General features: G+C 44.6%; 1 protein-coding gene across 1 annotated transcript; it reads left to right on the top strand.

Annotated features, from left to right (window-relative positions):
- The first annotated feature begins 3074 nt into the window (after positions 1-3074).
- LOC122477658 (nuclear RNA export factor 2-like) lies at positions 3075-12708 on the top strand. The gene is given in 21 exon segments (XM_043570917.1): positions 3075-3254; positions 3487-3640; positions 3928-3990; positions 3992-4012; positions 4133-4237; positions 4358-4438; positions 4559-4628; positions 4776-4864; positions 4985-5092; positions 5268-5377; positions 7257-7293; positions 7684-7749; positions 7835-7890; positions 8016-8123; positions 8245-8303; positions 8414-8529; positions 8622-8664; positions 9223-9295; positions 9801-9983; positions 12255-12315; positions 12449-12708. Coding segments are annotated over 21 exon segments (1686 nt in total). The 5' UTR covers positions 3075-3216; the 3' UTR covers positions 12494-12708.
- The last annotated feature ends 912 nt before the right edge of the window (positions 12709-13620 follow it).

Raw genomic sequence — 13620 nt, 5'->3', positions numbered from 1 at the left:
CTAACTTGACTGAGAAACCCTGGGAAATGGACTTAACCCCTGTGAGCCTAACATTTGTGGTCTGAGAAGGAATTGTAGATACAGCCATCATGGGGTTTCTGTGAGGAGGTCAAAGAAATCTAATGAGTCTGCCCAACACTGAGCAAATGTTGGCTGCCTCAGGGCAAGTTTTGATTTACTTCTCATCCTGTTCTTTACATACTATAGCAGGGATGCCATTGCCATGTGCTCAGAGGCCTAGCAATGATGTAGGCAGAATTCCAAACTGACACAGGAAGTAGCCATGTGAATACATATGATGTCATAAATGATACTCGTGACCATTTCTCCATGGGAGGGAGGATCAGTTGGTGCTTGGTGGAGCTTGAGGGGTAACTCAGGCAGCCTGGGTGAGAGCTACCAGGTGATTTGTGATACTCCTGTTATTGCCTTTGATTCTCACAGAGCGACGGCAAGACAGGGATCATGTTGAGATGAAAACCTTCAGTAAGTGGATATGCGCGTGCACACACGTGTGTGTACACGTGGTCCCTCTGGCTTTTTAATCACGTGCCCACTCTCCTGTGAGATTCCCAAAACAAGGCTATGCCCAAGATTGCTCTGGTCTGAATCACCTTGATGAGGGAGGCCTCTGTCCCTGTTTAGGCACCCAAATTAGCTGGTCGGTCTGGGGATTGCTGTAGCTGTTAGCTAGCTCACTTTTACACTTTCCCATTGTCGATGTTATTTCTGAAGTAATGTCACTTCTCAAAAATGACTCTGATGCCCCCATACACCATACGTTGACCACAGGCCCTTATTCCTCCTTTTAATATTTAAGTTTTTCCTTTAATTGGTGGATTTTCAGGAAAACCGGTTGGTTTCCTGCCATTCTCCAAGTGTCATCAATAAGGTTCCTCTTTGTTGTTGTTATTGTTTAGTATCATTATGAACTCATGGTCTTTTAACATGTTGATGACATCAAACCATTGTTACATTGTTTTGAGCAGAGGAGTCAAATGATTTGACTTATGCTCTGCTGCTGGTGACCTGGACCTGGAAGGCAGTATAATCCAGGAGACAGATAGATGTTGGTGTCTTGGCCAGGGTGGTGGTAATAATGATGGTGGTAAGAAGTGGCTAGATTCTGGATGTACTGGAGAGAAGGGGTGAAAGAATTTCCTGATCTGTTAGATATGGAGTGTGAGAGAGAGAGCACTCCAGGTTGCTTTCAAGTTTTGAGGACTGAGCCATTGGCATTTCTGGGTCAAATGCTCTATCCATGTTTAATTCCACTTCCAGTGCCACACAGGAAAAGTCCCAAAGGTTGTGAATAGCAGGATTGTCTTGACAGCAAGGCCACAGAGTGAAAGCAATGACTTCCCAAAGGAGTAAATCTGAGGCCTGGTCGTAATCACTACATCAAGGAGCAATCAGCAGTGAACAGATTTTTACTCATAATCGTGCCCTGAGACAGCATGGAGTAATTGAGGTACAAAATGTACAACACACAAACCAAGAGAGCCTTAAATATTAGAATCCAAAAGGAAGCTGGTTTCTACCAGTCTGGTTACCTTAATCCTCCCCCTACTGCCCACCCAAACCACTAGTATTATCATCTGCTGGTACAGTGTTTGAGTTTAACATGGTACAAATAAAATACCTTTAGTGAATCCACTGTGGGAGAGGGAATTGGGACTGATATTTCTGTAGATGCCAGAAAACTCCCAAATCTATAATTTACGTGGTGAATGATATATGTTGGCAGGGAGTATTTGTGGAGGGAGGGGTGAACATCAATACAACTAGGGGTGAATACAGGGTGAAATACCACCAAAACATAGTCTAAGTATACCTGTGGCTACAATGTCCAATAAAGTAGGCATCAGAGCAAAGAAAATTGATAAGAGACAGAGGCTTTACATAATGATAAAAGGATCAATCCACTGGGGAGTCATGATCCTAAAAGTATATGCAGCAAACAACAGAGCCTCAAAGTACATGAAGCAAAGCCTGATAGAGCTGAAAGAAGAAATAACCACATACATAATTATAGTTGAGGCCTCAACACCCGCCACTCAGCAAGGTATAAAATTACTAGAGACAAAACCAGCAAGGATATAGGACATCTGAATAACATAATAAATTAACAGGATCTATATGACATAAATAGAGCACTCCACCCAATGACAGCAGAGTGCATTTTCCCCCCAATGTCGATGTAACATTCATCAATCTAGATCATCTCCTAGACCATCAAACAAACCTCCACAAATTTTATAAGAATTGAAATCACACAGAATACATTATCTGACTATAATGGACCTAAATTAGAAATCAATAATAGAAAAAAAAAAGAATCCCTACACACTTGGAAATGGTAGTTGACTTATTCCACGTTGTCGTTCAGATACTTGTTATAAAGGAGCTGAGTTTAGAAAGAGTTTTCTTCTCAGCTGAAAGGCATTTCATGCTGGGCAAAAAGAAAGCTCACTCTGGATGTTTCAAACTGAGTATTGTTGACAGCAAGCTGGAGGGAGAGGGACAACTTAGGAGGCTGTTTACATCAGTCTTTCTTGACGTTAAAGCTTGTACTACACCAGCAAAGGAAACAGCTTGCTGATTGTTAGCGGGATCAGTTTGGTGGCTGATTATATTTGGGAAGCATGAGAGAGATTGCCTCTGTGGTATTGGTGTGGTTGTTAAGCCTGAGAGAAGGCACAATTCAGATGCCTTCCTGGTGTATGGCTGGTTTGCAATCTAACCCATGGATCACACATTGTTTTTATTTGTTTGTTTTTATAAATCCTGTTTCATTCTTTAAAGGGTTCAATATAGTTTCCTCTTCCCCTGCTCCTACTCAGTCACCTCCTTCTCCTCCCCCAAGATTCCTCCCCTGATAGTGCCATCTGTAAAATAAGGTTCTCCTGTCTAGACAAACAGAGGAGTTTCTTTTCTGGGGTTTGTGGGATTGGACCCTTAGGGCAGGTTGGCATTTTGCTTGCCCTACTATGGTGTGAGCCTAAGACATAGTACATGGTAAGTGGACCACTGGTGTATCTTCAAACTTGTATTTCTGTCCCCCTTTTAGAATCCAACGATGGTGGTAACTCACCTCAAGGAAGACAGAGAGTTTGGAGTTCTTTGCGAGGTAATTTTGGCAAGAGTAACCCCCAATATGAACATGGTGGATATGAGCCTCAGCTTTCACACCACCAGGAGGATGATGGAAATGTGATGATGAGGAATGTCCAGGAGTACCCCCAAGTAAGACAGTAAGTGACCATACAGCCTGGTTTGCATGTAGCAACCCCTGGGATTATGCAACTCTTTCACTCTACTTGCTCTTCTTTTCCTTCTCTCACTGGAAAATTGAAGAATGCTCAAAGTGGAATAATGGTTGAGCAATCCTACTTGTAGTCCTGGTGGCAGAGAGGTTAGGGTGTATAGACGAAGACTTTCTTAGCATTTATGGCCACCATTCTCCTCTCCACTTCCCTTCTGCAGCACTTTCTATAGCAACCAACAGAACAAGAGGAGAGTGAAATGGCATAATGAAGGCCATATCCATATTACTGTGTGGAGAGATAGAAAACCTCTGAAGAGAGAAATGAGGGAGAACACACAAGATGGAACCCCAGGGAGCTGGTTCAAGATCACCGTGAGTGTCCTGTCAAGATCTTCATTAGAATATCCTGGAACTTTATCAAAGGAATACCACTTTAAACAACTTGACATCGATTATTTGTAGGAGAGTTTTCCAATGGAGAGAAAGAGGGTTTAGAAAATCCGTATTTTGCACAAAAATAAGAAATAATGCTGGTGGTTCCTTCTTTAGAAGCCCTGTACAGCTCAGTAGAGAGTTGGAAAAGAACACTGTTGGGTCTGTTTTCCAGCTTTAATTCCGTGTTGCCTCTCCTCACTCCCATCCCTTCTTTTCATCTTTAGATTCCCTATGGGGGAAAGTATGAGAAGACATGGCTAGTGAATTCAATCCAGGACCATTGCAGTGTCCCCTTTCACTCCAGTGGATGTAAGAGAGGATGGTGAAGACATATGAGCGGACACAGGGAAAGAGGGGCTGGGGCAGAGGGAGCCCACTGAGCAGGTAGACTCTATCCTTCAAAATTATTGTTGCCTCCCTCTCCTGTAGTTTCACTATGTGAAAAACCAAGCTCGGTTCTTTGTCCAGGATGCTGGCATTGCCTCTGCATTGAAAGATGTCAGCTACAAGATTTGTGATGAGGAGAGCCAAAAGGTATGCGTTGAGGGCATTACCTGTACCTAGTCCCCGTGGTGGGAGGACAAGCCAGGGTCTGGTGGTCTTCTTTGGAAGCAGAGTTATTGGTGCTTACCCGAGCACCTCACCTTCCTGCAGATATCGATCTTTGTCAGTCCCTCTAATGTACCCTACTCTGTGCGGTATAAGTTGAAGCCAAAAGAAATGAAGCAGCTAAAGGTAATGCAGACTCAAGGCCCGCTGCATGCCCACACCCAGACCCACCTCCTCTTCCTCCAGCCCCCGATTTTCCTATCCCTACCAGAGCCTCAGAGTGGCTTTCTCTGCCTTTCTCTGCAGCTGACCATGCACAAACGCTATGATGTCTCCCATGAAGCTCTTGACCTCCAGAGTCTCCGCTTTGACCCAGGTACAGTTGATAGCAGTAATGCTAGGGCAGGTGAGGGCACAGGGATCTGCCTGGGAGGAAGACTGAGGAATGGTAACATGGGGAGGGGTTGATGCTGGCCCTGGACCCCTCTCAGCCTTCTGTTTGCCTCCTCTTGGCTTCCTGAAGACTTGGTGGGCCATGATATTGATATAATCCTGAATCGAAGAAACTGCATGGCTGCCACCCTGCAGATCATTGAAGAGAATTTCCCTGAGGTAAGGCCTTAGTCCCAGTGCTGTTATCAATAGTAGGTGGTGGAACTCATGAGGTGGAGGACAGATTTGTCTCTGAGGCCCTAGATAGTAACTGTCACTCTAACTCTTCTTCACCAAAAGCTGTTGTCCTTGAACTTAAGCAACAACAAACTATACCAGCTGGATGGCCTGTCTGACATTATACAGATGGTCCCCACAGTCAAGATCCTGAACCTCTCCAAAAATGAGGTGGGAAGAGGGAGCCAGATCAAAGTTGGGGGTGACGGTGGGTGGTAGTGCTCATCCGAGTGATGACAGTAGGCAAGAGAAGGTACCTATGTAGAAGGGTGGGGGCTGGGGGTGCAAGGGTCCGCGTGTCTCTTTCCCTGGGACTCCTTCCCAGCTTCCTCCCCATATTTCTCAGCTGACCTTGGTGTGGGAGTTAAACAAGATGAAAGGGCTGAAGCTTGAAGAGCTTTGGCTAGAAGGGAACCCTTTGTGCGACACCTTCCCAGACCAGTCCACCTACATAAGGTCAGTGTGAACCTCTGTCACCCTTCTTGGATAACTTCACCCATGGGGTCCTGAACTATCCCTGACAGTGCCCCTCTGCTGGTGGTGGCATCCTTAGTCCTCTGGGAGTATCACAAGCCTTGCCTTCTCTGTTTGTGTCCCTCACCTTCACTTAAAGATCTTTTATCCCTCTGACCTGCTCACCTCTTTACATGCTCTGGCATCTGTTTCTGACTTTGCACTTAGCTTTCTCTGATACCCACCTATGATGTGCTCCAAGAAGCAGGTCTCCCCCTCCTCACCAGGACCAGGGGTAAGCAGTCTTGAAACAGATGCTGGTTACCTGGACCAAGTAGGTTCCTCCAGCCCTGAGCCTCATGCTGAGACAGGCCTCCCTGCCTCTGTGGTGGTATGGGGTTTTCTTCAACTGTTCTGAGAAGGGCTTTCCTTCTCTTAAACGAAATGTCCCCCCATCTGTCCCAGGTTTCCATGGTGGCTTTGTGCCTCAAGGCCCTGAATGGCTTCTCTCATTACATCTATTTCTCTGGCCATATGCCAGGAGCTGAACCTTCTTTGGGAGAAACTAGGGTTCCCTGAGTCAAGGGGCAAGAACTGGACCACTGCCAGTGAACAGAGGGCTTCCCAAGGTAGGAATGGAAGGCAGAGGGCAGAAGTGCTTGAGAAGACAGAAGGACAGGCCTCTCAGAGGCACTGCCCCCTATCCACCTCCCACATATGTCACATCATCCCATCTGGTCGTTCAGAAGAGCCCTGGGTAGCCTGACATGGGTATAATTCCACAGGCAAGGAATCTATTGAGACAGGCACAGGTGCACAAGGGCCATCAGGAGGGAAGGCAGTGAGAATTAGAGGGGGACATGGACCCTCAGGCCCATGGTGAGCTGGGGCTTGACCCTCTGCTCCTTCTGGGGAAGGCCTCCTTCCCCTGTATCTGCCTCGTTTCCCATACCCAGCTCCAGCTGAGCTCACACAGGTGACAAAGTTTCAACCAGCATCCAATGGACCCCCAGCCTAACACCTGCATGTTTTCCATTCCTACCTCAGGTGCCAGGGCCAGCCAGGGCAGATGAAGGAGAGGGCTGCAGCTACAGAGCCATTCCCCCTTCTCTCTTCCTCCCTGGCCCCCACCAACATAATGGAGCTTTTTTTCCTTTCACTTTGCTTTGCTTTCTCTTCCTCCTTTGTCACTACTCCCCTATGTCTCTCTCACCTTTCCCCTCCTCCCCTTACTCCCTCTTCTTTCTTGAACCCCCACCCCCTCCCCCTCCTTCCCTGCCTCCTGGGTCTCGCCTCACTCACCTCTCTGCCTTGGCATTCTGGGACATCCCTGGGAGGTGTCATGATCCTGCAGAATGCTGGGCCCCTAGTGAGGTAGCAGAGCCATGGGTTCCCACCTCATTCCCTCTTCTGTCTGGAGTCTTCAGTGGAGACCTGGAGGAAGGAAGGGAGGCAGGGAGGGGAAGGGAGCCCCAGAGGCTGGGCTCCAAATGTTGCTCCTGGTGGCACTGGAGATGGGAGTCAGGACAGTGTAGGTGGGAGATACCCAGCAGGTAGGTAAGAGAGGAGAGAGAGGGAGAGAGAGAGCAAGAGAGAGAGAGAGAGAAAGTGATGGAGGGAAGAAGAGCAGTAGGGAATATGAATGTGAAGCTGTGGAGAGAGATAAGGAGGCTATACCTTCAGAGAGTCCATATGGAAGATGTTTAGTGCTCAGCAGAGTAGTGGACCTAAACCTCTTGAAATCAGAGGCTGAAATGGGAAAAGGGGCTTCTGGATGGGCAGAACATATTTGTCTTTGTTTATGGCATCAGTGTTTTAACACAAATGAAGAATTGCAACCCCAGGCTATCAACCACTTCTTTCTATTTTTGGTCTTGGACAGTGCCATCAGGGAATGTTTCCCCAAGTTGTTACATCTGGTAAGTGCCTACACTCATCATTGTCTCTTACTAACATTGATCATCTCCATATCTGCCCTCAAACTCATTGGTCTTGTCTAGATTGCATGTATCCATGACCTTTATGCACTAGGAAACATGGACTCCTGAAAAGATAAGGATATTCTTCCTGGAAAAAATGTACACACACACACACACACACACACACATTGTTGCATATAATAGTAGAGACTTCCAGGACCCCATGATGAAGACACCCATTGTAATCTTTCCCCTGGAAAGAAAGGGCATTTCTAGTGCCCTTTCACACCTGTCTTCTGACCCTCATCCTCTCCTGGGCTCATCCTTTTCCCTAAGTATCCAGGGCCACCTCCCTGGTCTCCACTGCTGACTTCCTCTTCCCTTCTCCAGGATGGCCAGACGTTACCCCCTGCAATTATTGACACTGATGCCCCATACTTAATAAAGTCCAGAAAGGTGAGGAAGTAGGATCAAACAACATTTGGGGTATTACAAGGGAGGCTTTATCAGCTACATAGTCTCAAATGTCTTTTAATTACAGGAAAGCTCCAGAGGATCTGAGAAACTAAAGAGTCTAATCCTGCAATTTCTTCAGCAGTAAGTACTTTAGAGACCACAAGAAATGGGGACTGGATGCTGAGAAAGGTCTGTTCATGGGAGTTCTCAAGTCTCATTTGAGGTCCAGACCCCAGAGATATACTATCCTCATTGCTTCCCCACAGGTACTATTTGATCTATGACTCTGAAGACCGCCAAGGTCTCCTCTGTGCTTACCACTACAAGGCCTGCTTCTCCCTGACCGTTCCCTTCAACCCCAAAGACCCAGCCCCGTGAGTAGAAAAGCTCAGACTCTGATCCTGGGTTGTGTGACTCCCCAGTGGATGAAGGACAGCTCCTGGAAACACCCACACTGGCCAGACTATCACCTCCTCTTCCTCTTTGTCTCCCTAGAAGCAGCTTATGCATGTACTTCAAGGAAAGCAGGAATATGAAGAAGATCAAGGACCCCTGTGCGTGTTTGATGGGGAAGATTGTGCAGAGAAAGGGGGGTGAGGGGGTAATCATAAGGCACAAGGTGTGGCAGCCCCTGACCTTCACTTGTTTCTCTTCCCCCCTATAGATCTGCGTGTTCAGCTGCTGAAGCATACAAAACATGACATTGTGTGCTCCCTCAGCACACTGCCCAAAACTCAGCATGACATCAGCTCCTTCGTGGTGGACATGTGGTTCCATACGGTGAGCACCTGCTTCCTCCCAAGGGCAGCTCTAGAAAGCCACAGGTGGGTAGGAAGTTTAGGTGACTTAGCACCTGGGTTATTCTTTTTTAGGAGATGATGCTCTGCTTCTCTGTCAATGGGGTGTTCAAGGAAGGTGAGTATATGTTGGACCCCCTCTGCAGATTCCCCACTGCTCCCTTCCCTCTGGTTGGGCTCCCTCTCAACTTTCTTTCCCCTTCTCTTCATATTGCAGTGTTCTCTTGCCTCCACTCAGCTCCCAAACCATCCTGATCTGACATGGGTCCATGCCCATCTGCCCTGCATATCTCAGGCGTTAGGGACACAGGCTATGTAGCTTGATGGCTCTCATCCCAGATCCTCACTCGGAGAAGGAAGGCCCATTAATTAAGCTTCCAAGTTTCCTCATTTTCAAAATGGGGCTAATAACACCCATCTTTTGTGTGCCTGTGAAAATTCATCAAATGAATTCATAAAGTTATTTACACAGGGCCTAGCACATAAAAAGGTCTGTGTCACTGGGAGCAGACTGTTCCTATTGCCCTCCCCATTCCCGGCATCCTGACTTTCATAGAACAATTGTACCCTTCAACATGAATATCAAGTTAAACTCTGACTGGGGAATGCTATGTAAGCATGTGAAGCATGTTCAGTTCTAATGAACTGAACAGTTGCTTGTTGTTTGTTGTTGAAGTGGAAGGAAGGTCTCAGGGTTCTGTTCGCGCCTTCACCCGGACCTTTATTGCTACACCTACCAACAATTCCAGGTGAGTGCTGTGTTGTGTGTGGAAACACCCCATTCATCTGAGATTCAGGGGTTTGGGAATGTAGCACTGTATGTCCTTGAGGTTTTGTCAGTATTGTGGAAAGTATTATTCTTGCCTAGTGGTTAAGAGCGTGGGCTCTGGAGTCAAAGCATTGTGTTATTTTCCTGACCCCAACATTCACTAGGTGAGTGACCTTGGCCAAATCACATAATCCTTCAGTGAAACAGCATCTTCCTCTGAAAATGGTATTAGACTATCCTGCCCCTTGGACTGTTTTTGCATAATAAATGCATTGGGTTTAAACTTACAAATCTAGTGAAGCTAGTAGACAAACTCTCCACAGGTGCATCTGTGGGAGGGCTAGAGTTACCACCCAGGGAAGCTATGGGACAGGCACAAGGGTATGGAAGGAATCTGGTTGCTGAGAGACAGTGGCAGCAGGGTCATTGTTAGGGGTGTGGGATTGTCCATTTGTCAGTTGTCTGAGGGTCCATTTTTCCTCCAGTTTATGCATCGTGAATGACGAGCTGTTTGTGAGAGATGCCAGCCCAAATGAGACTCAGAGTATGTCCTCCATCCCAGTGTCCTCATCCACTTCCAGCTCTGTGTTCATCCTCTCCAAGGAGCAGCAGGAAATGGTGCAGGCTTTCTCCACTCAGTCTGGGATGAAACCCGAGTGGTCTCAGAAGTGAGATTGGGTATACAGGGGAATAAGAGGGAGCTGGGAGAATAAATAATAGGAATGCATAGGCAATTTGAAAAATAAGTATTTGGATATTTTGCTTCCCCAAAAAAGAAGGCCTATGAATAAAGTATCCTAATTTTATGATGATATATATTAAAAACTTTTAAAACATTATAATGTTCCTATGACAAGACCTTGCATATGAAAAATCCTAGGTAATTCACTAAGAAACTATTAGAATATCGATACACAAGTTCATTCAAATATGTTGGAATAAACTGAAGACCTAAAAAATGAATAGACATGCTATGTTCATGAATTGAAAACCTTTTTAAGATAGAAATACTACTTAAGGTGGTGTACATATTCAACATAATTCGTATCAAAATCCCAGTTTGCTGCTTTCCAGAAATTGATAAAGTGACCCTAAAATTCACATTAAAATGCAATGAATTCAGAATAGCCAAAACAATATTTAAAGTGAAGAATAAAGTTGGAGGACTCAGAATTCCCAATCCTCACAATTTTGAAATTCATTGGTAAGGTATTATAATCAAGATTGCATGGTACTAAAATTTGGGTAGACATATAGGTCAATGTAATAGAATTAAGACTCCAGAAATAAATCCTGACATTTATAGTCAATTGATTTCCAGCTAAGTGCCAAAAAAAATTAATGAAGAAAAAAAAATCTTCCCAACAAATAATGCTGAGACACCTGGATATCCACATGCAAAAAAAATAAAAAATAAAAAATAAAAAATAATAAATTTGACCCATGCCACGCATATCAACTCAAATTGATTAAAGATCTAATGTAAGATCTGTAACTATAAAAACTCTTAGAATAAAATATAAGTGTATAACCTTCATGAACTTAAAATAGATAACGGTCTCATATATGACACGAAAACACAAGCAACCAAATAAAAAACAGACAAATAAATTAGACTTTATCAAAATTAAAAGCCTTCATGCATCAAAGGACACTGCTGAGAAAATATAAATACAACCTACAGAATGGTAGAAAATATTTGCAAATCTCATATGTGATAAGGTCTACTGTCGAGCATACCTGAAAGACTAACAATTCAATGATAGGAAGACAACCCAATTTAAAAATGGGGAAGTTGTTTGATGAACATTTATCTTAAGATATACAAATAAATGGGCAACAAGTACATGAAAACATGCCTAACATCATTAGTCATTAGGGAATGCAAATCAAAAACAATGAGATACCACTTCACAGTCATGAAGATGGCTTTAGTCACTGAAATGGAAGATCAGCATAGGTGAGGATGTGAGTAAATTAGAACTCTCATATATTACAAGTATGAGTGTAAAATGGAGCAGTGGTTAGGGAAAACGTTTTGGCAATTCCTTAAAATGTTAAATGAAGTTACCATATAAACCAGGAATCCCACTGTTAAGTATACACCAAGAGAACTAAAGGTATGTTCACTCTAAAACTTGTACAGGAACGTTAATAGCAGCATTATCTATAATAGCCAAAAAGTGGAAACAACCCAAATGCCCTTTAGCTGATAAATGGATAAACGAAACTGGTACATTCATATGGTAGAATATCATTCAGTCATAGAAAAGACTACAGTTCTGATGTATGCCATGACATGGATGAACCTCGAAAACATTATGCTAAGAGAAAGAAGCCAGCCTCAAAAGGTCACATAGTGTATGATTCCGTCTCTATGAAATGTCCAGCATAGGCAAATCCACAGGGACCAAAAGCAGATTAGTGGTTTCCAGGGCCTGGGGAAAGGGGAGGAATAGGGAGCCATGTCTAATGTCTAGGGAGTTTCTTTTTGAGGTGATAAAATTATTTGGCAATTAAATAGTGGTGATGGTTGAGCAATCTTGTGGATATACTAAGAAAACAATTGTACACTTTAAAATGGTATGTACACGAAAATAATAACACAATGGTATGTACATTATATCTCAATAAAAAATGATTGGAAACTTGTACTTTTAATAAATTTCCATTTATCTACTTGAATGTTTTTCTTTATCAACATATATTAAACTCCCTTGTTCTTTGGAGAGCTCTAATTTTCTGTTTTGAAGTCTAGTGGGCATGGCATTTTGTGTCAATGTGATAGACATTTTCACTAGGTCTTTCTTCACCATTACACATAGTGCTCATACTGGTGGTACATGAATACCAGCAAAAAGGTGGCATATATTTAGCATCGCATGGTCAGCGTCTCTGTACTGTGGTACTAATGGAGGTCATCTGTCCTCCCACTCCAGGTGCCTTCAGGACAATGAGTGGAACTACACCAGAGCTGGTCAGGTCTTCACTATGCTCAAGGTGAGGTCTGGGATCCATTAGGTTGGATGGGTGCTTCTGGGCCTTCAGGAAGGCCAAGAAGGTGGAGGCTGGGTAGCCTGGGAATGAAACTCTGGGATCTGGCTCTTCTGACGTCCCAACTCCTTCCCTTCAGAATGAGGGAAAGATCCCAGAGGACGCCTTCAAGCAAATCGCCTAGAAGAAGCCTTGGATGTCCACATCATCTTGGTTATCTTTACTCCAGCCTAAGGTCATGTTCATGGCTGGGGATGGAGGCAGGCTAACCATGAAACCAAAGTTATCTTTAACTAGCAGGCCAGGTGACATAACCACCTGAAGTATTAGTTGTTCTGTGTATTTCCCCCACTCGTGATTTCTGTTTATCTTCATAATAAAGAGTGATGCTGCATGTTGTATGTGTGTCCAAGGTTGCTCTTCCCCTACCCCAAGCATGAGGCAATGGGTCCAGGACTGAAAAGCCCTGCCCTCTCCTCCACATTATTCACACTGGCGGCCCCTTGCAGGTACACCAGGCTTGACTTCATAGGTAGTGTGTCAATAAATTCTGATGAGAAGGGACACGCACTGCTTTCAGGGATTGGTCTTTGGAAACAGTGTGGCTCAGTCAGATGCTCTACCTGGAGGCATGCAGAAGCAGCCATGTGACCTGGAACAACAGGGGCTTTGCAAGGGTTGCCTACTGGCTAGTGAGGGCTGTGGAAGGAAGGAAGATGAGGACTCACCTATTTTACTTCTTATTCCTGATCATTTGAATGCATTCAAAGGCACACCATCATCAGTTTTATGATTTGCACACAGGTGAATGGGAAATGGGCCTTTTCACACCTCTCACCATGCTTGCATTTGTCTTCTCATCCATCCACTCTACTGCCCCCTCATCCTTTCTGAAAGTGCACTGTAGGAGGGATCTCACTTCAGCACCTGAGAGTGAGGGAGAGTCAGACTGTCTCCCCAGTTAATTTCTCAGACAGCTGACAAGGGTGCTCTATATCCATGTACTTGGGGTGGGGAGGGGATTCAGACATTTTGCTTCATTCCAGAGAGACAACAGTAGCATAGAATCTCACATTATGGCCAGTTCTGTAGGACCTTTCTCAACGACTGGCAATTGGAAGTTGAGAATTGCAGGCAAGAGTTGAAAGGGACACTTGTACAATTTATTTTCCATGCTTCTGTAACATTTGGACTTTAGACCACCAGCAGGCATTTTTTGAAATTTTTGAAATTAAAATAATAACAGTAACAAATTTCAAGTTGCCATCCTATAAGTGATGACACAGGTGAGGTACCACCAGTTTACAAATT

The sequence above is a fragment of the Prionailurus bengalensis genome, chromosome X, assembly GCF_016509475.1.
Source record: "Prionailurus bengalensis isolate Pbe53 chromosome X, Fcat_Pben_1.1_paternal_pri, whole genome shotgun sequence".
NCBI classification, from domain to species: Eukaryota; Metazoa; Chordata; class Mammalia; order Carnivora; family Felidae; genus Prionailurus; species Prionailurus bengalensis.
Note: the sequence above shows the minus strand (reverse complement) of the source record. Positions and strands in the feature narration are given on the sequence as shown.